This window comes from Drosophila novamexicana, unplaced genomic scaffold (genome assembly GCF_003285875.2).
Source record: "Drosophila novamexicana strain 15010-1031.04,08,12 unplaced genomic scaffold, DnovRS2.1 tig00000434-arrow-pilon, whole genome shotgun sequence".
NCBI lineage: Eukaryota > Metazoa > Arthropoda > Insecta > Diptera > Drosophilidae > Drosophila > Drosophila novamexicana.
The window spans coordinates 3,919,037-3,944,902 of NW_020824802.1; the positions used below are offsets into that span (position 1 = coordinate 3,919,037).

Here is a 25,866-nt window from a genome sequence, read left to right on the forward strand (position 1 = left end):
GTTATTTTTCAAATTGGATCGGCCTACTAAAGTCAGAGCTGCCACCTTGTTTATTTAACTAGTGTACTAATCAGGATGTGCAATAAAAAAATTGTAAGACAGTCAAAGTACAGAATCATTTAGCCTAGAATTGTTTCTGTATATCTTACCTGTTATCGCGTTGACTTCAGCGCCTTGGTCTATTAAAAATACTGCTTTCTCGCTATCACCGTTCATTATAAATTGATGCATCAAAGTCAAGTCCTGCGCATTTCTCGCATTTACATCTGCACCGCCTTCGATTAGTATTGATGCCAATTCAATTCGATTTAGGGATAAGCATAAGCTTAGTGGTGAGTCACCATTAACGTCCTTACAGTTGAAATCTATTTGCCTAGTGTTATCTTTGCAAAAATTAACAAGCAATCTTATTACTTCCCGAGCGTTTTCTTCCACTGCTAAATGCAACGGTGTTTTCATTTTGGATGTACTTGTTTGTATATTAGGCGATGCGCCTGCATTAAGAAGCTTAGCCAAGAGTTTTGTCATATTCTTCTGGGCAGCAATGTGAATGGCAGACATTCCGCCGTTATTTATATGATTGAGATTAGCAAAATCAGCCAAAAATATTGCAGCATCTTCAAAATGTCTTCCAGCTTGAGATAGAACTTGCAACAGACTGTCATTTGTCTCCGATTTCAACGGATTCGGGTTTGATCCCATCCTTAGAAGTTTTGTAGCAAGATTAAAGCTGTCCTTATTTAATAGGGTTAAACTCAATTCAAGAGGACACTTTTCATCATTATTGCGTAAATTAATGTCAATACCGGGTACATCAAGCAATAGGTCTACCATAGACATATTCTGAAATGTAATCGCAATATGCAGCGGGGTGTGACCTTGATAGTTCTGAATATTTACGTTAGCCTTACACCGTAAAATTTTTTTCCCGATATCAAGCATATGAGTAAAATTTTCCTGATTATTCTGATTTTCTCCATAGCTGCATGCGATATGGAGGGCGGTATCGGATGACGGTCTAAAATAATCAATCAACTGAATTAGTTCTAATATTCTAATATATTAAAAGGTAGTGCAAATTACCTGGATACAAGATCTACAAGGCAATTATGTTTTAAAAGAAAATCTGCTGCAAAATGATCAGCTTTCCTCACAGCATCTATAAGAAGCGTATTTCCCTGCTCAAGGTAAATATTTTGAGACGTTATATTATTCTGAATATATTACTTACTTCAGCATCGTAGGCATTAACGTTCGCAGATGCTTTGTTCACAAGAGTATGGGCAATTTGATTACTTTTTGCAGACAAAGCCATCTGAAGTGGCAGCTGTCCATGTTGAGACAAGCTATTCACCAGTTCGGGTAACTGAAAAATAAAAACATAACATTTTTTTTATAATATTTATAACTTCTCATGTGTATAAATTATGTTAATTTGCACGCGCAAAAGATAATTTCGTTCCTATTACTTCATAGTCCGTTTATGTGTAGGATCCGTTTACCAAACATTGATCATTCTTATTTAACTTCAACACTTTTAATATACTTTAAACGGGAAGGCAAAGATATATTCTGCACGCCGAAGACTTAATAGCCGTGTAGACATCTCCTTTTGTAGATATGTGGGAATACTGAAGCTCGTAAATGCAGAGTTTAAAGAAAATATCTCGGTAAACAGAATATCTTACCATATAATAACCTACTTCTCGACCGATTTTTCATATATATGCTAGATGATATATTGAAGAGTTTGCACTGTATAAGGATCATAGTGGAACTAAAAAATCTCGACTTAGGTCATAAAAAAAACTTTCTATACCAGAACTTACGAATGTAGTAAACCTTAAAAGTTGCAGGTTTACATATGTATGTACAGACACACACAAAAGTATTGGCACAGCAAGCATTTTCTACTTTGCACCCATTTTGGGTCCGTTTTTGGTAACAAGCATCAATCCAAATTAATTTTCCTGTATAAATCAGTGAAATTCTACAAAAATCAATTGGTTTTGTAACAAAAACATAACAGTAATGTTATTTAAATATTGAAAAAAAAATTGCACATTTTCCTGGGCGTAAAGTAGAAAGTGCTTGCTGTGCCAATCATTTTGTGTGTGTCTGTATATTGATAATCAAAAATTTCTCATTACATTTCCTGATAAAATTATGTTATAATTCTGGAAGGGTATACAGCGTTACAAAGTCCTTTATAAAAATTCAGTGGGTTTATTAAGAATTAATGTGGTTCAAATATTTTCCCAGAGAGTAAAATGGCCGTAAGCTTTAATTGTAACTTTTCGTTTTTACTCCGATCTTTTTAAAATATATTTTTAAATTATATTAAATTAATCATTCGTACAGGGCGAGTCAGAACAAGCTGTTATAGCTTACAAGATCGACACGTTCACACATGATGATGGTCAAAAATCATAAATTTATATAAGTTAACACGCGCAAGACAAATTGTGCTGACCAGGTCATTGGACCGGACACTTGTGCAACTAAGTTGCCAACGGAACCTGACACCCGCATGCCTGCGCCGAGTGATCGCCGCAAGAACGGTCACGAGGCGCCAAGTCAGCGTTCTGCTGTCGGCTCTGCCACGAACCATGGGCTATGCTCCAGCGCTGCCGCGAGCCATGGGTTACGTTGTCAGGAGCTTAACTATGTTTAGGTTAGTTCTTAATTTGAAACTCAAGTGCTCAGTTGAGCCGAATAAATATTTTATATCGAAACTCGGGATCTTGTTACTGGCGCCCAACGGTCGAAGTACCCGCGATTAAAATCGAAAATCAGTAATAATTGCATCGTGATGCCAACGCCGCGGTGACAAATAACAAATAACCACAAAAAAAAATTTAATTAAATAGATAAATAAAAAATCGTATTGCAAACGCCGCTATACAAACTCTAAAAAACAAAACTAAAGGAAATTTCAACATTTGACCAGCGAAAGCTATAATCAACGAAAAACTACATAACTGCGCTGCACCCCGCATCGGCCACCAACAGCTGCTAGCATTTTGTCAGACGCGGAAATATGAAATTCATGTAAGTGGAGTGCTCATTTTGTCTGCTAAAAATAAAGTATAAAAGTTGTCTAGCAACGTGTGTCCAGAATTAGGGTGAACCAGTTAAAAAAAAAATTTTCTGTTTATTTTAACTTGGTTAGAAACTTGATGTGTGTAAAATTTTTTACAAATCAAAAATTTGCATAAGGTTTTTATAAATCAAAAAATTTGTGCAGAATTTTTATAAACCAAAAAATTTTTGTGTAAAATTCCTATAAATAAAAAATTTTTTTGTACATATTTTTATAAATACAAAAAATAGAAACAAAAAAAAAATAAATTATTTTTACAAATCCCGTAAAAACATATAAAATACCATATAAAAGTTCACTGCTCGACAAATATTCTGGGACTTGATGTTTAGAGTTAGAAGACGGACAGACAGTAGCGACGAAGAACTGATACCTTCATACCGAGAAAACAGGACAAATAACAATATGAGTGAACAACAGCTAAAAAGTCTGGAAGAGCAGATGCGTGCAAGCCTTGCCTGTCAAGCACAGTTATTTGAGCAAAAATTAGCAGCAGTCACCCAACAGTTAAATAGTCTTAGGGCGGTCGCGCCAGAAGTAGAAATTTACCAAGCTACCGAAATTATTCGAGGGAAAAGTTGCGACGAACCGCTAGACATAGTAAAGTCTCTTCCTGAATTTGACGGGAAACAGGACACTACGTCTCATGGAGACAAGCGGCTATCACAGCCTACAAAGTTTTTGAATCCTACAATGGGAGTTCTAGGCATTATCAAGCCATAGCCATTATTCGAAACAAAATAAGAGGCCCAGCAGATGCAGTGCTTGCATCTTTTAACACAGTACTTAATTTTAAAGCAATTATTGCAAGATTAGATTTCACGTATGCCGACAAAACACCGGTACATGTGATACAACAGAACCTTAGTATCCTAAGACAGGGTGATTTGCCCCTCTTGAAATACTATGAGGACGTAGAACGAAACTTAACTCTACTAACAAATAAAACACTCATGACTTATGACCCAGCCTCAGCAGCGATTTTAAACGAAAAATATAAAATCGACGCGCTCCACACGTTCGTTTCGGGACTTAGAAAGTCAATTAAGTGGGCCGTTTTTCCGGCTCAGCCGCGCGATCTGCCAACAACCCTAGCATTAGCACAGGAGGCAGAATCAAGTAACGAACGAGGCATTTTTATGGCAAATTATGCAAAACACACTGAGGAAAAATCTCACAAATCAATTGGCCAACGTTCCCAGGGCTCACGTCAGCAGGAAAACGATTATAATTTTCAGGAAAAGAGTCCAGTTTTCCAAAAAGGGCAAAAAGAAAAACAGGGACAACAGAAAGCAGGTAGTTCAAAGCAACGCTTTCACAATCAGAAAACACAGGGACAAGGTCCTGAACCGATGGAGGTAGACTCATCTTCGCGTTTTAGGCAGCCAACTCAGGCACAGAATGGCAAACAATCCCAAAAATATAGTGACCAATCAATGCGAAGTCAGCAAAAATTAAACCATTTGCCTCAAGAGAGAGGTAACGATGATTACGAAAATCATTCACAATCGGAAGCAACAGCAGTTGACGATGATTTGTCTGAGGCTGAAACTTGTAATTTTTTAGGGGTAGCTCCCTGCTTCCGTACATCACACGTACAGTAGCAGGTTATACCATTAAGCTCCTTATTGATACGGGCGCATCCAAAAATTATATAAAACCCCTTAACATATTATCACATTTTGTACCCGTTGACACACCATTTCAAGTAAAGTCCTTACACGGACACACAAAAATTGAGCAGAAATTGCCCATTCATTTATTTAACGTAAGGACATATTTCTTTATTTTGAAAGACCTTAAGGAATTCGACGGCATAATTGGCCTCGATTTATTAAAACAGGTAAATGCAAATATCGACCTTACAAAAAATATTTTAAGGTACGACCACGGTTCGGAACCGATAAATTTCTCTAAATGCCAAAATGTAAATTTTATACAAATCGATGATGCGGACGTTCCCACCGCAGTCAGGGAATCTTTTAATAAAATGATAGACCAGACGATTATGGCATTTGCAGACGTTAATGAGTCCCTACCCTACAACATAAACACTGTCGCCGTTATCCGTACGGATGGCGAACCAGTGTATTCCAAGTTGTATCCATACCCAATGGGCGTATCCGAATTTGTCAATGCAGAAGTTAAACAACTTCTAGCGAATGGCATTATAAGACCGTCCAAATCGCCTTACAACAACCCTCTGTGGGTCGTCGACAAAAAAGGTGTCGATGAAACAGGCCATAAACTCAAGCGATTAGTAATCGATTTCCGTAAATTGAACCAAAAGACAACAGACGACAAGTACCCGATCCCAACCATTTCGACAATACTGTCTAACTTGGGTGACGCCCAATATTTCACAACATTGGACCTCAAATCGGGCTTCCACCAAATAGAATTGGCGGAAAAGGACAGAGAAAAGACTGCATTTTCTGTCAACAATGGGAAGTATGAATTTTGCAGACTCCCCTTTGGGTTAAAAAATGCTCCAAGCATATTCCAGAGAGCAATAGATGATGTTCTCCGGGATCAAATTGGGAAAACTTGCTACGTCTATGTAGATGACGTAATAATTTTCTCCAAAAATAAGGAAGACCACATAAAACACATTGAATGGGTCTTGAGAAACCTTCGTGACGCAGGCATGAGGGTCTCCCAAGAAAAGTCTAAGTTCTTCAAAAAGAGCGTAGAGTATCTGGGATTCATTGTGAGCAGAGGTGGAATACAAACATCACCTGCAAAGGTACAGGCCATTAAGGATTTTCAGCCCCCAAAAACACTGTTCGGTCTCAGGTCATTTTTGGGACTGGCTAGTTATTATAGGTGCTTTATAGCAGGATTTGCCTCTATCGCGAGACCCCTAACGGACGTCCTAAAAGGCGAAAACGGCAAGATTAGTGCCAACCATTCAAGAAAAGTTAACCTTGAATGGGCACCAAACCAACTCGAAGCTTTTAACAGGCTGAAAGAAGTACTAGCTTCCGAAGATGTGATACTAACGTATCCTGACTACAAAAAGCCATTCGACCTAACGACAGATGCGTCAGGCCATGGTCTCGGAGCTGTGTTGTCTCAGGGCGGGCGCCCCATTACACTGATTTCGCGAACATTGCGCGATAATGAACAAAACTTTGCCACAAACGAAAGAGAACTTCTAGCCATTGTATGGGCTTTAAAAAACCTCCGAAATTATTTGTACGGAGTCAGAAACTTGAATATCTTCACGGATCACCAACCCCTGACATTCGCAGCGTCAGACAAAAACCCAAATGCGAAAATAAAACGCTGGAAAGCCTTTATTGACGAGCATAACGCCAACATTATTTACAAGCCAGGCAAAGAGAATTTCGTGGCAGATGCCCTGTCCCGCCAGAATGTAAATTCCCTCGAAGACTCTATAGATTCAGACGCTGCCACAATGCACAGCGAAGAATCTCTGACATACACTATCGAGGCAACTGATAAACCGGTTAATTGCTTTCGGAATCAGATAATCGTTGAAGAAAGTAGCATACCCACAGTAAAAACGGTTATTCTTTTCAAGGAAAAGGTTAGGCACATTGTTAATTTCTCTGACCGAAACACTCTCTTGCAAACTTTGCAGGACGTAATAAAAGCAGATGTCGTCAATGCAATACTTTGTGAATTGCCTATACTAGCTTTCATTCAACACAGGCTAGTCGAAATGTTTCCCTCCACCGTGTTCAGATATTGCAAGAATATTGTCACAGATATTACCAACAACACAGAACAAAGAGAAATCGCCACTGTAGAACATAATCGAGCTCATCGCGCAGCCCAAGAAAATGTGAAACAGATACTTCGGGATTATTTTTTCCCAAAAATGCGGCGATTAGCAACAGAAATAGCCGCAAATTGCAGAATTTGCGCTATAGGGAAATATAACCGCCATCCCGTCAAACAAGCAATAGGCAAAACCCCAATACCGTCATATGCAGGCGAAATACTGCATGTTGATGTTTATTCTACAGATAGGAAATACTTTTTGACTTGTGTTGACAAATTTTCTAAGTTTGCAGTGCAATCACGCGCAATCGTAGATATTAAAGCCCCGATTTTACAACTAGTAAACCTGTTTCCGAAGACAAAAACAATATATTGCGATAACGAAAAATCGCTGAACTCGGAAACTATTAGATCAGTCCTAACAAATAATTTTGACATTCAGATTTCAAACGCGCCTCCCTTACATAGTACCTCTAACGGACAGGTCGAGCGTTTTCATAGTACGCTTGGAGAAATAGGTCGTTGCCTGAAATTAGAAAAACAGTTAATAGACACTGTGGACATAATTCTCCTTGCGACTATAAAATATAACAGATCAATACACTCCGTGACAGGAAAAAAACCAATAGAAGTTATTCACTCAACTCCCATAGAACTCGCAGCCCACATTGAAAACAAAATTAAATTAGCACAGGAAAAAAGTCTTGAACAAACGAACAAAAACAGAGCCCATAAAACCTATCAAGTAGGGGAGAAGGTATTGTTGAAATCAAATAAAAGATTAGGAAATAAGCTATCACCCTTATGCTCAGAAGAAATAATAGAAGCAGATCTGGGCACAACGGTTCTTATAAAAGGGAGGGTGGTCCATAAAGACAGCCTAAAATAATCCCCGTACTTAATATTTTTTTAAACTTTACATTTTATTTGGAATTACTTTATATTTTTGGTTTTACCTTTTATTTTGACTACCTAATACTTTTTTTGTATTTTACATTTTATTCTTACCTGGTTTAAAACTTAGATATATCACACTTTAATTTCGTTACAGCTTGGGATATTTGCTCGGACTGAAACTGACGTTAATGACTTTAACGACTGCAACATCAAGACTTACTGACTACTCTCACGCTGACTACATTCCCGTAACGGACGGAGACGTGACTATTTGGGACGAGTACGGCTACCTAGGACATACAACGAACATTACGTCATACGAAACCTACGCCGACGAGACTAGAAAGACACTGAACTTATTCACTAAGGACCATATGAAAAACCTACTCAGCACGGACCTCGGACATATAGAATCACTAATAGACACACTGAAGGTTCACCACAGACACGCTCGTAGCATAAACTTGCTGGGAACTGCACTGAAGGTAGTGGCCGGTACACCGGATTTTGACGACTGGGAACAGATTAAGTTTCGGCAAGGACAGTTAATAGAAAACGAAAACAGACAAGTTGAAATAAATACCAAATTTCAAACACGACTTAATGAAATTACAAAGACTTTGAACTCAATTCATAAAAAGGAAGACGCGGATTATGAACATTTATATGCAACCATTTTAGCGAAAAATGGAATAATTATCACTAACTTGGAAGACCTAATATTATCCATAACACTAGCAAAAGTAAATATAATTAGCCCCCTCATTCTGGACAGCGTAGACGTCAAAGAAATAGCAAATGAGCACTTCACAAATGTTAGCGTAGCAGACTTTTTAGGTGTAGCCAATATTAAAGCCTTTCAAAATAACGATATGTTACACTTTTTGATCAAATATCCTAAACCTAAGTTAGTCTGCAAAAAAATTAATGTTTTTCCCGTTCAGCGTAAAAAAATAATCTTAGATTTAGAAAACAGCACGGTAGCCGATTGCGGTGTGCAAATCTTCGCCGTCTCTGGGTGCAAAGCCGCTACAAGCTCCACTTTCTGCAAGAGGTTGCAGAACACAACTTGCGCCCAACAACTGGTGTCCGGCTCCATTGCACACTGTGCCACTCGCCCTGGACATCTAGAACCGATTACAGTGGTTGACGAGGGCCTTATTATTATCAATGACGCAACCATCAAGGTCGAAGATAATAATGGCATCAGTCAGCTGGTTTCTGGCACACACCTGGCAACCTACGACGACTACATTACCCTGAATGGCACACGATACGTAAACCGTCGAGGCGTCCTTAGGAAAAAACCTGCGGTGTCCGTCACGTCACAAATCAATGTGACCAGCCATCGAGAACACCTGAGTTTGCCTTTCCTCCATGACCTTAGTCTGAGAAATCTTCAACGAATCGGCGATCTCCAATCTGAGCTGATGTCAAAGCCGCTGTTGAGCTGCTGTCTTACTCTTGCCCTTGTCTTGTTGTGTTATCTCGGCTTTTGGATAGTTCGTCGACACTTGGCCCTTAAACGCCGAATAGAACAAACAGCACATTTGGGGAAATCCGAGGACGGCTCCCACTTAGCCCCGGGAGGAGTTAACACGCGCAAGACAAATTGTGCTGACCAGGTCATTGGACCGGACGCTTGTGCAACTAAGTTGCCAACGGAACCTGACACCCGCATGCCTGCGCCGAGTGATCGCCGCAAAAACGGTCACGAGGCGCCAAGTCAGCGTTCTGCTGCCGGCTCTGCCACGAACCATGGGCTATGCTCCAGCGCTGCCGCGAGCCATGGGTTACGTTGTCAGGAGCTTAACTATGTTTAGGTTAGTTCTTAATTTGAAACTCAAGTGCTCAGTTGAGCCGAATAAATATTTTATATCGAAACTCGGGATCTTGTTACTTATACTTTCTAATTTCGGGGATGCATGGTTTAACCTTACACACATTTTCTCAGAACCATTGTAACCTTTTAATCCATTTTCAATGGATTCAGGGTACAAAACGCGTTGTCAATGGATTCAGGGTATAACGAGAAAGGCTTTCTTCGGCACGCCGAAGATCTAATACCCTTGCAGACCCAACCTTTTCATAATGCTTATAGTGCTCTGCCCGTATCTAAGAAGCACAGGGAAAATAGTTAATGCCGAGTTTGGTCAAGATATCTTGATAAACAATATGTTTTTTCATACAAAAACTTAATTTTCGACCGATCGTTCCTATGGCAGCTATATGATATAATGATCCGATCTTAATAGGATTTTACATATATATGAGGAGCTTACCAAAACTTATAATTGCCGAGTTTGGTCAAGATATCTTGATAAACAAAATGTTTTTTCATACAAAAACTTAATTATCGACCGATCGATTCTATGGCAGCTATATGATATAGTGGTCCGATCTTAATAGGATTTTGCATATATATGAGGACCTTAGTAAAACTAATAAGTGCCGAGTTTGATCAAGATATCTTGATAAACAATATGTTTTTTCATACAAAAACTTAATTTTCGACCGATAGTTCCTATGGCAGCTATATGGTATAGTGGTCCGATCCAGCTGGTTTTGACATACGTATGTGCTGCGTGCAACAGAAAGAGGGAGTTCTGCAAAGTTTCATTAAGATAGCTTTAAAACTGAGGGACTAGTTCGCATAGAAACAGACAGACGGACATGGCTCTATCGACTCGGCTGTTGATGCTGATAAAGAATATGTATACTTTATGGGGTCGGAGATGTCTCCTTCTATGCGTTACACATTTCACGACAAAATTATAATAGCTTCTGCAAGGGTATAAAAAAATACTACATTCTCAATACGACTGTTAACGATTCCCGATAGCTACCGAGAATCGATAAATTTTGAATTGCCATTTTGAGTAGACTGAACAGAAATAAACAAGAAACGTAAATTTTAACGATTACCCCTCTCAAAGTCGACGGAAATAGCAGAAAATTATAAATAAAAAAAAAAAAAACAAATTCATAATATCGTTGCTTTTAGTTCAGAAAAAATTCCTAACAGAAAAGCGCTGGATAGTTTGTTAAAACGTATGCTAAAAGTATATTACGTATATGAGGAATTGAGGGCTGGGTATCTGCTAGTCAGGATTTTATTAAATTTGTTTGCGAGACGTAGAAATATACACAGACACATAATAAAACGAATATTCTTTTATTGACTAATATTTATTATTTGTTTAAATTTGAATGTATGTCGAAACAGTGCGTTGTGTTTTCTTTTTTGTGCAGCCCTAAAAACTGTGGGGCTATGACGTCAAAATTGTAATGCGCATCTGAATTAGAGCATTTCTTTACTTTGCCACCTTGTATTCTTCTTGAAACATGATTCGTCAGTCTTAATTTTTTGTCCGATAGAAAAAACGTGAATTTTTTTGGTAGTTGTGCGTTTTCTATTTATAATAACGCTTGAAAGTAAAAGGTTTATCTACTGATAATGAGGGATGGAAATTGAATACCACCCCATTTCGGAGGAATGACTATAATTCCACAAGCTTATACATCATATGTATTTATATTCACAAATGTATAGAAGGCATACGTACAACACTAGCATATATGTTTACATACAGTTCGGAGCATTAGATCTTTCTCCAATACCGGCAAATTGTTATTTTTATTGTTCGCATTTCTATACACGTGTGTATGAATGACTGAACATACATTTTCTAAGACTGTATCGCGAGGAAAAATAATAGTCAAGTTATGATGTGTACACTTGTTTATACAAACATTGTATTCACATCATAAGTATTCACATCTGGAAATGATGGGTTCGAATGTACAGAGCCTTTGTTTTGGTTACCTGCTCCGGGTCGTTTTTTTGCTTGCTGCTTCTATAGGTTTAGGTTGGTATTTTTTGGTATTATTAAGTAACATGTATATTAAAACAAATATGTATGTATGTGTATATACAAAAGGTAAAACCATTCTTTTATGTATACATATGTTCAACACCATATCAATACTTCAACGGTGGTTTTGAAACAATCGTATACTATTCGTAATTGGTATATAAAAAACTTGAACAAACCAAACCTGACCTCTTACTATTTGCACAACTATAATTTTGTATTTTGAAGTTGTCCTTATAGTTGGCAAATTCAACGAAAATAACTTCGAATAAATTATAGTTATTTATAGATGTTTCGTTTACTCTAAACATATGCAAAGCTATGTTAATTACCTATGAATACATCACCACATGTATTAAACAAAAGTATTACTTATCTACATAAGGTATAGAAGTATGGAGCCCAGCGATAACAATTCGAAATAACAGTTTTTAATAGTTATATGTTATTGGTACATTCATAAAATGAAACCCGTTAAGACTTAATGTTTTGAGCACCATATCGTTTTTGTTGCAGACACAAGAAGCCTTTATATTCATACATACATAATTCATATACATATAATGTTTTTATGCTATGTTTACATAGGTCCGTCTATCTGCTGAATGGAGTACCTATGGCGGAGCCGGCCGGATCGGATCTCTTATTATATAGCTGTCATAGATACAATTGATCGAAAATCAGGTTTTTGTATGAAAAACTTATTGGCTTGTCAATATATCTTAACCCATCTCGGCATTTATTAGTTTCATTATGCTTCTCATGTATAAGCAAAAGCTTCCAGCGATCGAATGTTAGGTTCTTATATGAAATGTTGTTGTTTTTCAAGATAATAAATTAAGCAATATATGAACCAATTATTATAATGAGCGCACTACAATATTATAGAGCTCTATGCAAAAAATTGGTCGAAATATTAGTTTTTATTTAACAAAATATTCTCATTTCCAAGACATTTTCAAGATATGTTTCAAACATAGTTAATTGTCTACAAGGGTATTTAGCCTTGGGCGTGCTAACTGACAACTGTTATTTCTTGTTTAAATGGCTACATTGTATTAGGAATATTCGTTCTAATGATTGTCTTAAAATGTTTGCACATTAGATTACTTTTTTTACATTTATAAATGTGCATAAGCAGGGGGGCAGTGTTGAAATTGTAATTCAACAAATTTGTTTCCCCAAGGCATAAAAGTTGCAAGAAATTGCAAAGTTAAAAATTGCTTTGGACAATTTATATCAACCTAAAAACAATAATACCAAATTACCATTAACTCGGCTTTTAGGGAAGTGTACAGACAGATCCGTCTTACAATGCTACAGATGTTCAGTAACTGTGGAGAAGTATTTTGTTGACAATGCAACAGTTATGACACCCTTGTGCTCCAAATTCCAAGAGTCTTCACTATATATGGTCCAGTGTCCCTATTCTACGATGTGTTTGAAAACGATCTCTAATTTACATCTTCAAAATGGCCAGATGCAAGAAACCGTAACAAGAGGTTGTGCACAGCAGAAGAACACCACTCAGGTTTGTTTTTTAAAAATAAAATTCATATAATATGCATAATGCTTTAAATCAAGCTAAAATCATTAATAAAAAAAATCGGAAAATCAACATTCTGTTTGTCATTACTCAACTACTACTGATTGGCTATCAACGCACAGCCCAAACCGTAAGCGCACAAACCATACAACATATGTATGGTTAGTGGAACTAGCTAGGAACGTTAAATTTTAAGCTAAGTTAGTTATTGGTTTTCTGTCCGATCAGTCACTAATAATGGTCATTCTATAAATTTATTTTAAACGTGTTTCAACCTTTACGCTGCTTTTCTGTTACAGGTATTTCGCAATAAGCAGTGGGAGCAGGAGCATTTAGTGCAGGAGGTGTATAAGGAAGGCTGCACAGAAATTCCGGCTAACAACTTGGCGGGATCAAAAAATGTTCACTGCTATTGCCGCGGAGAATTGTGCAATTCATCAAATTTCTTTAGTATTGATAGAAAACTGCTAAGCATGATCATTTTATTCAATGTGATCCCAATTTGGTTTCCCACACAACTATGTAATTTTAATGTTTTTGATTAACAGTTGTGATCATTTATAAATAAATTAACGACTTGGAATGCCCTTTTGTGATAAAACACTTCAGTTGTTTCAATTAGCGTTTAACTATACCGACTAGAACGATTTTATATTATTTTAATAAACTAGGGATTTCCCTAATTTTTATAATTACACAAACGATCACATCCTATAAAACATCAGATTATCTTTGGAATCCTCTACTACCACATTATAAATTGCCCTCATAAAAACCACAATCTTTTAATTAAGCCAACTCTACAAAAAATTGTCTGTCCCTGAACACATGCTGTCACGATAAAGCAGTAAAGCTTAAGTAACTCAAAATTGAGATCATTAAAATTGGAACTGCTTGAAAACGGGGCAAGTTATCGATTATCGCAAACAAACCTACACTTTATAGGCCACTACTTACATTTGCGCAAAAACATTATACTCTTTTTACCCACTTTAAATGAGTTCAGGGTATAATTATTTGCTAAAATTATAATTATTTTATTATATATATTATTATCTTATATATAATACATAAATAATTAAAAATTTTTATTGAGTTGAGACGAAGCAATTTGAGCACCGACTAATAAGCGCGGAGTACAAACAACTGAGGTTACTAATCTCTATATATGAAACTATTTGTCCTGACTGACTGACTGATTGGTGATCAACTCACAGCCCATACTGTAAAAGCTAGGAAGCTGAAATTTTTGACTGTATTGATCACATATTACCTTATGTGATGTAAGTGCAAAGATCTTTGTTCAAAATCATTTGAGGGGTGTTTCGCATTTTTGGGAAAATCCATTCCTCCTTGGTAGAAATGGGGTCAGAGATTTGGTGGGTGACGTTTCGCGCTCAAATTCATTTTCTAAAATCTTTATGAAAAATCATTTGAGACGTGTTTCACACTTTTCGCAGAAACTTCCTCAGTACAAATGCGATTCAAAGATTTTTTGGGCGAAGTCTTAAGTTGGGTCCTATTTGCTTCAAATACGCTACATAAAATCTTTATAAATACGTGTTTAGGCGATTTGGAAAATTCCATCCGCAACAGTGATAATTTGGCGGAAACGTTTGTGTGCATGTTGTTTGTTTATTGTATACGTGCCACGGGCAAGTCCGGGCCATACCCGCTAGTTAATAAATATAAACTTTTACTTTTAGAAGTAACCAATTGAAAAACTAATATATGTTACGAAAACCAACGTTCGTAACATATATTCGATTGTTTGTCTATGCTTTCGGTTTCTCTTAAAAGAAAATTTGCTTGCTTTCTTTGCGTTTTGTCTTTGATATCAAGCTGTAAACTGGGTTTAAACTACCCAAAAAGAAATGCTTTCAACAAAAGATAGTTCGGTTGACAATTTAGTCAGCTAACCCGGTTAAGGATTCTGTTAAAGGTAAATACAAATTGGAATGGCGGGATCAACTAGGTTGGATTTAAACTCAATTGGCAGCTTTGAGTGTAATTAATAGACTATGTAGAATAATTTTCATAAAAACACATTCGGACATGATTCTGTCCATTTTGTTGTTGCGCTACTTACCATTGTATTATTTTCAGTAAGGCACAAGCATACGACATCTTCACGCAAAAGTCTGACTGCCGAGTGAAGGGGATATTTGGTTTTGCTTTTGAGCATTTTAAACAGCAATGGTCCTGACATATGTTCAAAGTCTTGTGGGGTTAAATCATCCCAGTGCGTGGATATTATTCCCGAACAGTATTCAAGGAGACAAGCAGCTCCCACTTCTTCAGCAACACAATAGAATCGCACACAAGATCGTACTCCCACTGACGCCACTAAAGCTCTCTCGCAGAGCCCGAGAAGTCCAGGTAAGGAAAAACGATGCGCCACTCGCAGAAGCCCCAATGTTAGTCGATCGTGTTGTAAGTCAATAATATCAGTGTAAATCCAACGCAACAGCGATGTTGCTATATCTTCATCTAAATCGCTCCAATCTAGTTCTTTTGCACTAACCAAGGACTCATCATTACGCCATTTCTCCGAGCGTGCATGAAGGACAAATTTATGTGCCGGCATAATTGTCCCATGGGTATTTGTCCTAATGTTTAGGTCGGAGTAAATGGAACATCCATATAATGAAGCCGTCGTCAGTGCGAGTCGTGACACAAAGCTGCTAAATTCTCCCGTAGTCCCGGGATCTGCGGTTGAGGCAATTACTTCATTATACTTGCGTTCTAGTTCTACATAACTGCGCTGAAGTTTTGTATATTCTTCTTTTAAAAGAGCAAGGTCTTTTTCCAGTTTAGTAATTGAAGCAAAGTCGTTACAACCTACGACAAAAGTAATTCTCTTTTATATTGCAGTTGTGTAAATGCATTTAACAAAACGAATATTCTTAAAATAGTTAAATAAATATGTATTTTTATAGGTACATTTGTTATATACCATTGGAATTCGCAGATAGTACATATCTACATCTACATTTGTTATGTAGCCCTATCTATGTTTAATTTAACAGTGTGTAAAGCATTACGTACCCATGCTTATTTTGTACTCTACTAGAAAATAAACGAAATTTTAAGATATATTTATGAACATCTGACTTTTGATACTAAATCGGCTAACATTACTATCGTAACTGTATTAAAATACTAAAGAAACACCGAATCGACGATGTATCGTTTTGTATATTATAAAATTACAATCGATTTATTGTACTTAATTTTGTTATGAAGGTTTCACGATAAAAGAGATGTTAGGAAAACTGTTTTGCATAATATAAGTTAATGTCTTTGTTCGATTTACATTTACATAAAATTTAATAATGTAACGAAACTTAATTTTTGAATAAAATAAATACCAACCTAAAAGAGGCTGGCGCCAAATTATTTAAATATGTTTGTATGTGAAAAAAACGCTGATTTTTACATTGTGCTTGAGTATAAAAACTAATTTTTTTTCCAAGTTTCCACATTTGTTTATGGAATAATCAAGTTTGCAGAAACAAATATCAAATTTTTCTGCAAAACGATGTTGTTCAAGCTAAACTTAAAATTACGGTCTTCCATTTTGGCAAAATTGTGAAGCACCCATAAAATATATTTTCACAAATATATTTGAATATAATTATGACAGCTTTATTACGCGTGGAATTTCTAAAATCGCTGTAAATTGCATTCAATAAGTGCTTATGTAGGCTTTAAAAAATTATTTTATAGTCGATCGGACGAAACTTTAAGCCGCTTTCACGGTTGATCTAAGCACAGATGTATTTTCGTCGGCACTTGCTCATTTCATGCGATCTTATCCTCGATTACTTAGAGTATCGGGCTTGGTATCTTAACTTGAATTGAAATTAACGGCTTACACTCCCTTTTTTATGGTTCTTTTGAGATGACACTTCATGGCCTTAACTTCCCATACCCCTCCAAAAGTTTATTTACCAATTTTGGTGCGATCAATCTTGAAATGTACGAGTTGTGTGCCTCTCCATCAGCTTGTATGTTATTGTTGGCTCCAACAATCACAATAACTATCTTTACATAGACCACGACTGCCTATAAATCGATATAAGGCTTCTAAAAACGAATCTGACGTTAAATCTCCAACCAGTTTTTAGTGTACGGCCTTTCCCACCAGACATATAACCACGGCGACGTATCCCCTTTGATTGGTAAATATAAATGGGTCAAGCATAATAAGCTCTAGACGGCCGTACATGTACCGATCGTAAATTTCCCTTTTGTTGTGTTGAAGAATGGGGCTTCATTTTGAAAGATGTGATACCTTCGGGTATCACCCGTGCAAGGTGCAGGCATAACTATGATTGACGACAAGACTCGTACAAAATTGTTTAAAGGGCTATAAATAAGACTTTTTCTGACTCTCTGGCAAAATGGCATCGCCAAATCTTCTTTCGAGACATAAAACGTGATCCCTCAGATCAAAATATGGATTAACGGGTGCATAAGTTCATATTCTTTGGAACCGGCTTGGCAATACAGATTCCTTTCCATTCCATTTGAAAACAGTCCTTCTGAAAGCTCAGCTCGGACTTTGTCATGCGGTAGCTTCGAATAAAACATTTAATATATGCCAAACCCAAAGAAGTCGTACTTTGACTACGCAGCCAAAACAGCCGGAGCGACCTCGCAACTGATATGATCAGCATACATCACTTATACTTATAACGTTGCTCTACGAAGCAACTGTTTAAATTTCCCTATTATTTTTGCTTAAATTCTTTCGATTCGTGCCTTTGGTACATATTGGCCACATGCCGATCAATTGTTGCTTTGCGGCAACGTACTAATTCGGTGTGACGATGCGGCTGAAGAAAACAAAAACGAATTTCTACTCTTGGCCAGTTATATTCATAATGTTAGTTGTATTAGCGAAATCAATTTTAATTGTGAAGTAGTTCGTTTTCTCTGTCGATGTTCGCTCTGATTGTCATCCTTTTGTCGTTTTCCCGTGAATGGCAGCTTTGAGGTAGGCCCGATATATATATGCCGATTGATCGCAGTACTCCCCCTAGACAAGTCATAGATTGTAAGGACGAGTCCTATGTCATATGTGCGAAGTGATCGAACTTCGATTCGTGAGTCTCCTTCATCCACGGGGCCAGCTGCGTCATTCGTGAAGACGGCTTCCCCAGCCCCTTCAATTGCCATAAATGCAGGTTTTAATCTGGCAATCGACATTGCTGATTCTTTGCCATTGACCCGTACGACGAAGACCCGATCTAATGGCTTAGATATCACCTCATACGGTCCTGAGTATGAAGGCTCCAACGGCTGTCTTACCGCGTCAGTCCTGGCGAATACATGAGAGCATTCATGTATGGCTTTGTGCAGAAAGAGTTTCGAATTGCTATGATGCAAAGCTGGTATCGACCTTACCGCCTGCATGTTGGTATGAAACTGACTGACGAACTGACATGTGTTCGAGGGTGCGTCCAGGTCATAGAACTATTCGTTGGGGAGGCGAAGTGTGCACACGTACAACAGTTGATGCTTGAAGATCTTACTTTAAACACGTTCGGAGGCCAAGCATAACAGTTTGAAATAGTTTGGTCCATGGGGTCTGCGCGTTGCGCATTAAAGCGGCTTTCATAAACCTATGCCAACGGTCGACCATGCCGTTTGACTGTGGGTGGCATGGTGTCGTGTGGATGTATTCACTGCCCTAAACTCCTAAATTGGCTAGTGATTTAAAGAGTGCAGACTCGAATTGTGCCCCTTGATCGATGGTGATTTTCAAGGGACACCCAAACCGTGATGTCCAGCGTGACCAAATTGCATCGCAGAACATCTGTGGTGTCAGAGGTACTGTCACCGGCCGGCGAGAAAACCGGTCGATCATCGTCAGGCAATACCTGTATCCACCTACCAAGGGCATCACGACAAGGTCGAGGTGTATATGGTCAAGTCTACGGTCAGGGACACTAATTTTGGTAGGTATCATCGAGTTGTGTTTATGTATTTTCGCCCTCTGACATGGCCAGCAATTTCGTGACCATTCCAATATGTCCTTACGCCAAACATATTGAGCACATCTTTGTTTGACTGTAGATCTGCCACTAGGATGAGAGAGTCGGTGAACATTTTAAAATATGTTCTATCTCAATATCTGTGGAATATATGGTCTAGGAATTGGTGCCGATACGACGCAGTACAGGAAAGTTTGCTCGTTGACTTGCATTGACTGTAGCTGTTTAACATACTTATACCTCATTTAACATACTTATCAGTTCTCTGACCGTTGCTTGGGCCGCTTCAATGATTTTTGTATGGATCGTCGTCGGCTTCGTTATGGCATTAATCCTGAAGAGAGCGTCTGCTACTACGTTGTCGCTGCCGTTTACATGTAGGATCTTTGTGGAGTATTGGGAGATAAATATTAATTGCTTCTAGCATGTGCTTGAAATACTTGATCGCTTCATAGATTGCTAGTAGCTCCCTGTCATATGTGCTATACCTGCCTTCCGTTGCCCTTAGTTGTTTCGAAAAGAAAACCAAGGGGCTCTCGTGTACCTCTGTTGTATTGCTCCAATACCGCACCGATAGCTACGTCGGAGGCATCACAAGTCAGGTTTAGATCTGCGTGTGGGAAGAGATGAGCGAGAGTGGCTGCATTTGCAATGCTGGCTTTGCAATTTTCAAATGCCCTGATTGTCTTCGCCTTCCACTCTACTGGTCGTTTGTCATTCTTCTTAATGTTTCTCGTCAAACGTTGAGTGGTGCCTGAGTTTCTGAAGCATGTGGTATACAGCGGCGATAGTAGTTCATTATTCCCAGGAAGCGGCCCAGTTCGCATATTGTTTGTGGCCGACTGCACTCTGCGATTGCCTATATGCGTTCCTCTGGAGGTTAAATACCATTGCCATTAACTGTCTAGCTTAAAAACAATGCCTCAGTTTTTTGAAAATTGAATTTTTCGTCGTTAATCCTGAGTCCGTTTGCTTGCAGGATCCGTAGCACATTGATCACATGTTACTTATGCTGCTCAACTGAGTTTGACATTATCAGGATGTCATCTATGTAGCAGAACACATAGTCGACTCCTCGGAAAAGTTGGTCCATGAAACGCTGGAAAGCTTGCGTTGCATTTTTGAGTCCAAATGGCAAGTATAAAAATTCAATAATACCAAACGGAGTACATATTTTAGTTTTCTCAGTGTCTGCTGGTGCCATCGATATCTGATAGTATGCGCGTTCTAAGTCTAAAGTTGTGAAAATGTGTTTACCATGTAACCAGTCTGCGAAGTCGTGCATGTGTGGTATCGGATAACGATCAGGAGTTGTTATCAGACTTTGCGAATAGCGACAGATTCCTTCGTCGATCAGTTGATAGATTTGTGCTTTCGCTGATGCCAGTTTCTCACCCATCAGTCGCCGTGGACGAATTGCCGTGTAAGTTGTTGACCGTGTTGGCCGCCTCTGTATGTTTTGCGTGAGGGCTATGACTGTGTGGTTTTCCTGCATTATTTGCAGCTTCGAAATGGTGCGAGTTGATTAAACTGCCGACAATTGGGTGTTTCTGTGTAGAGATAAGATGTTGTTGCTTGATGTCCATGAGCAAATGGAACTGTAACAGAAAGTCAGCGCCAATTATTGCCGTTTGCACGTCAGCAATGATAAATGACCACTTAAAAGCACGAGCCAGGCATAAGTCGAGCTCTAGGTGTAGGTTGCCATATGTTTGTATTATGGTTCGGTTTCCGGCATGTAATTGCAGTTAACCTTTTTGAAGTTTTCTGTTTGTCCTTGCACAATGCAAGGTACAACTGACACCACAGATCCAGAATCACCGAGGAAGATATGATTAGTATGCAGATCCTGTTGGTGTAGACGGTGGTCTTTCCCCCCGTCGCCGGTGCTAAATGGTTGCTTGTCGTGGAAATGCTTCCGTCGTCCAGCTGAGCTAACGGCAGCCGCGCTAGTTTAACTGTTGGTAATGTGGACAGCTTGGTTGGCATTTACGGGCGCGATTACCAAACTTGCTGTGCTAGAAGCAGAGCGATCTTTTATCCCCACTTCTCTCGTTGTTTCTCGGTTTTGATGAGCGTGCATATGACTATTTTGGGTTACGACATTCGTCCTGTAGCTTATCGACTTTCTACGAAAGAGCGTCCCAGGCGGCCGCAACATCAGTTAAACTGGGGCTATTGTTACTGACCGCTTCTATATTCTGCTGTTTTTGCTTAGCAGTTGCAGTTTGTGTCGTCTTCCTCCCGGACAGAAATTATGGGCTGTATCTATTATTCAGAGGTAGATTTGTGATGAGATCCTCGATGGTGAGAGCGACATCCTCTTCCAAGTGTACCGACACCAAGTCGAACTTGCGAAAATCAGCTACAACATTATGCAAGAAAAACAGGCGCTCCAATTGAGCAAACCAAATTTGAGGATTGCATTTGTTGAGCTTCGGAGCGTTGAACTGTGAGCATTGCTGAACATTTCCTGCTAGTGGCCGTGCAACCGACGAGTGAAGTTGCTGCACTTGCACCTTCAATTCTTGAAGTTCTTCATTAGGTGCGCTATCATATAGTGTCCTATTTAACGTTCCGGGTCACCACTTTGGCCTCTTGGCCAGTTATATTCTTAATATTAGTTTTATTTGTGAAATCAATGAAAAAGTTCGTCTTCTGTTCTCTTGTCGCTGTTTGGTCTCATTCCTTTCCTTTCGTCTTCTTCCCGTGAATGAGAGCCTAGAGGTAGAACCGATATATATTAGCCGATGTATCGGGGCTAGGGCTGTCACTCGAATATGTAGATAGCGCAACCTTTGAGTCAGGATCAGCGGTGTAAATTAGCAAAAAGTGGAAATGGTCTTTATATTATGTTAAGAAGTTGGAAATGACGAATGCCACCATCCCATGTTAATGGTGTTCTGATAGCCGAACCTTGCTACTAGCACTCTTTTTTCATTCTGTTAGTCATTAAAAACAGCTGTGTACGCGAGAACAAAAAAAATTATTTAAAAATTTGTTTGTTCCCACCATTTAATTCGCCGCACCAGGTAAATTCGCCGTTTAGGGGATCTTCAGGGAGAGACTATCGTCGATGCATTATCACCAAATCAGTATTACTCCGCACCTAAGCAGCAAACGTCGGTGGTGAAGTTGGATAGTGAATAGATACGGAATTTTGTTTTGTGTGTGATCATTTTATTGGCTGTCATAAAAATAATATGAGCATGTTTAATTGCGCTGTGTAAAGAAACAATTTTATCGTTATTTAAATCAAACTTTTGAACAGTTAGAAATTACTTTGGAGAGAAAAAAGATAACAGGAGAAGAAAAAAATTGAAAGTGAATGGACCGATTGAAAAATTACATGTGCTCTTTAGCGATTCCTAACCGATTTCAATGACGCCCATAGCGGTCATGACGCCACATGTAATTTTTCAATCGGTTCATTCACTTTCAATTTTTTTCTTCTCCTGTTATCTTTTTTCTCTCCTTCTCTCCGTTGTGATGATCGCATTTTGTTTAACAGAGCAACATCTTGAAGAGTACAAAAAAAAAAGGGAGTAACTAGAGCGACCACTGCCTTTTTTATACCCTGAACCTGTCAAAACTGGGTAAAAAGGGTATAATGTATTTGTGCAAATGTATGTAACAGATAGAAGGAAGCATCTCCGACCCCATAAAGTTTTTTTCTTGATCTTCATGTCCTTCATGTTGATCTGCCATGTCCGTCCGTCTGCCCGTATGTATGAACGCAAGGATATCAGAGCTAGGGACTTAAAATTTTAGCTCCTCCTAGTGCCCGCGCAGATCGAGTTTATTTCCGATATTCGATAACTTGCCCCGTTTCCAAGTAATCGATACAAATCTATAAATAATAAGAGCTAGATACACCACACTTGACATGTATCTATAGTTCTGGGTTCAGGGTATCCCCTATTCGGGAGCTCCCGCCTAGAACCTCTTACTTATTTGTTTTTTTTTTGTGCCATTTTGAGACATTTTTTTTATCACAGCAAGTCGTCGCCGTACATCAACGAAAGCGCTTTAGGAGATGGATGGTACGTATGAATCGTTATTTATTGTAAAATAAAATTCTCTTATATGAAGACAAAGTGAGACTAATTAAAAAAATAAAACTTCTTAAAATCGGAACAGAAAATGATTTGGAAAGCTTAAGTTAAAAAAAGAATAAAAGAATCTGAAAAAGAATAGGCCTGTACAATTAACGTCACATTTATTTGGCTAAATTTGCACATTTTGAGTTTTTTCCCATGTTTTAAACCGTTTAAAATATACACTTTTTGCTTTTTATAAGAAGACTAGCTGAGTAGCCCAGCCTTTTAGTACTGTTAGTAAAGTCTCAATCCTGAATACTAATCTGAAACTACACAACACGCTCGGACCATGCTCGGCAGAGACTATCTTCTTTGTCTATCTCCATGCTTCAGCAGCAACCCTCATACAAGTGGACAGCATTATTGAATAACAGTAGCTTCGATCACATTCTCTGTTGATTACTAACACTTCATCGTTAACATTCAAAAATAAAAATAATAATTAATAGGATACACAACACATATATATATATATATACTAGCGGGTATAAACCGGACTTGCCCGTGGCACGTATAAAATAAATGTTCTCAAAAAGCTTTGAAAATGATTTTGAAACTGATCGGACGGTAAATAAACAACTTTCATAGAAACGTTTTCCGCCAATTTACCACTGTTTCGGGTGGAATTTCCCAAATCGTTAAAACACGTATTCATTAAGTTGTTATGCAGTGCTTAAAAATAATTTTGAAGTAAATCGGAAAAAATTAAAACATCACCATAAAAATCTTGGAGTTGCACTTTTTACCGAGGAAATGAATCTAAGCGCGAAACGTCACCCACAAAATCTTTAACACCCAGTTCCACCAAGAAGGGATAGATTTTTGGAAAAGTGCGAAACACCCCTCAAATGAATTTGAGCAAAGAAGTTTGAAATTGAGTTTGGGTCAATCAGATGGTAAACAAACAAGTTTTATACAAACGTTTTGTGCCAATTTGCCACCGTTGTGGGTGGAATGTCCCAAATCGCTGAAAAACGTATTTATTAAGTTCTTATGTAGAGCTCTGAAAATAAGTTTGGCGTAAATCGGACAAAACTTAAAACTGCACCAAAAAAATCTTAGAATCGCATTTCTACCGAGATACAGCGAAAAATGTGAAACACGTCTCAAATGATTTTTCATATAGATTCTTGAAAATGAAAAAAGTTTCATAGAAAGGTTTTTCGCGATTTTTCCACACTTGCGAGTGGAATTTCCGAAAACCCCATCTCAACGTGCACTTACATCACATAAGGTATCTACAGTGAAAATTTCTGCTCCCTAGCTCTTACGGTTTGGGCTGTGTGTTGGACAAACAGTTTTATGTAATGAGATATCTTTTAACGTGCATTTTAAATTTCTTCATATTTAACTTTAAGTTTTAAATTAAAACTTTTAATCAACCTTATAACCGACCCTTTATATATATATATATATATATATATATATATATATATATATATATATATATATATATATTTTTTTTTGTTTTTATTTTTATTTAGGATCTATCTCTTCGATAATGAGTAAATTATGTGGTGTAGATATTTGCATGTGTATTGGCACTAACCCTTTTTATATGATTTTACGTTTAAGTGATATTATTAGTTCTCTTGAGCTTGATGTGAATTCTGTTAGAAACAATGAAATTTTGTGTTATAATAAATAAGTTTAAATTTAAATATAATTTATTCAATTACAATCGGATTTCTCAAAAGCACGCGCATGTTTATGTAATTATACATACATGCGAGTAGGTAGCAAGGTGATACTATATAGAACCCACCCCGGCCGACGTCATAGAGCCGGAACCAGCGCGTGCATCGCTAGCACCTTCACGACCATCAACTCGCTAACATACGTGCTATGTTACATGGGATTCGCTTGCCTTTGTAAAACTCTTCCAATTAATTAATAAACACAAACCATTTCCAGTCTACCTGCCTTAAGTAATTAACAACAAATATACAAACAGGTTGAAACACAAGAAAAAAATAAGTTTAATTATTTTAATTTGTGAAAGCTATTGAAGAAGCTTGATAGCGCAACACTTTGGTGACCCTAACATGATTTTTATACTTCGTTGTTTCATTATTGCATTACATTAAAGCAATAAAGTTAAATGATCAACAACCTGACACTTCGTTTTGGTGTTTTTCTTAATGTTTTTCGGCCCTTCGTGCATAACTTATGTCCAAGCAATACTTGCATTCCCAGAAGTTCTTACAGCTATTGTTTTTTAAGCGGTTTATATGTATATGTAACGATCACCGTTGTTAAGTACTCAGCTGGTTTCGCACACACTTTCGATCAACGCTTGAAATGCTGCAGTGCCTCTGCAAATAGGGTGATTTTTTTTTAATGCAAAGCCATTTTAATTTATAAAAGCTTGCAATCTTTGCAAAATGCTAGAACCAATACGACTCTTTGTGCAATTGAGTGCAGTCTTAGTGTAAGGCTGACGCGAATCAAGCACCTTCAACCCTCATTTGAAAGTACTCATACTGACCTAGAAGAACTAAACAATAATGAGGACTTCGGCGAGTTAGCTATTTAGATGTAAATGTCCTTCGGTGTGATATCGTGAAACGCTCTTCAATATTGCCCTGTTCAA

At 37.9% G+C, this 25,866-nt stretch overlaps 2 protein-coding genes across 2 annotated transcripts in view; one reads left to right on the forward strand and one right to left on the reverse strand.

Moving 5' to 3' along the window:
• LOC115760353 (rabankyrin-5) overlaps positions 1-16,297 on the reverse strand; it is a 40,052-nt gene extending 23,755 nt beyond the window's left edge. Inside the window, exons 1-5 of the mRNA XM_030701642.1 lie at positions 16,220-16,297; positions 15,261-16,012; positions 1,232-1,366; positions 1,084-1,178; positions 150-1,018 (exon numbers count right to left, since the gene is read on the reverse strand). Of these exons, the coding sequence (XP_030557502.1) occupies positions 150-1,018; positions 1,084-1,178; positions 1,232-1,366; positions 15,261-16,012; positions 16,220-16,223 (1,855 nt within the window). The 5' untranslated portion in view covers positions 16,224-16,297. The remainder of the gene's footprint in view (positions 1-149; positions 1,019-1,083; positions 1,179-1,231; positions 1,367-15,260; positions 16,013-16,219) is intronic.
• LOC115760354 lies at positions 11,003-13,766 on the forward strand. Its single transcript, XM_030701643.1, has 3 exons — positions 11,003-11,619; positions 12,912-13,156; positions 13,471-13,766. The coding sequence occupies exons 1-3, from the start codon at positions 11,538-11,540 to the stop codon at positions 13,714-13,716; spliced, it is 573 nt and encodes a 190-aa protein (XP_030557503.1). The 5' UTR covers positions 11,003-11,537; the 3' UTR covers positions 13,717-13,766.
• Positions 16,298-25,866: the final 9,569 nt, after the last annotated feature.

What these genes read in the sequence shown, in the direction of transcription:
- LOC115760354 (XM_030701643.1), top strand. Translation starts at nt 11,538, where the DNA reads ATGATGGGTTCGAATGTACAGAGCCTTTGTTTTGGTTACCTGCTCCGG. An exon ending in TGCTGCTTCTATAGGTTTAG is followed by an intron (nt 11,620 to 12,911) that starts GTTGGTATTTTT and finishes CTCGGCTTTTAG; the next exon opens with GGAAGTGTACAGACAGATCC. An exon ending in AGCAGAAGAACACCACTCAG is followed by an intron (nt 13,157 to 13,470) that starts GTTTGTTTTTTA and finishes TTTCTGTTACAG; the next exon opens with GTATTTCGCAATAAGCAGTG.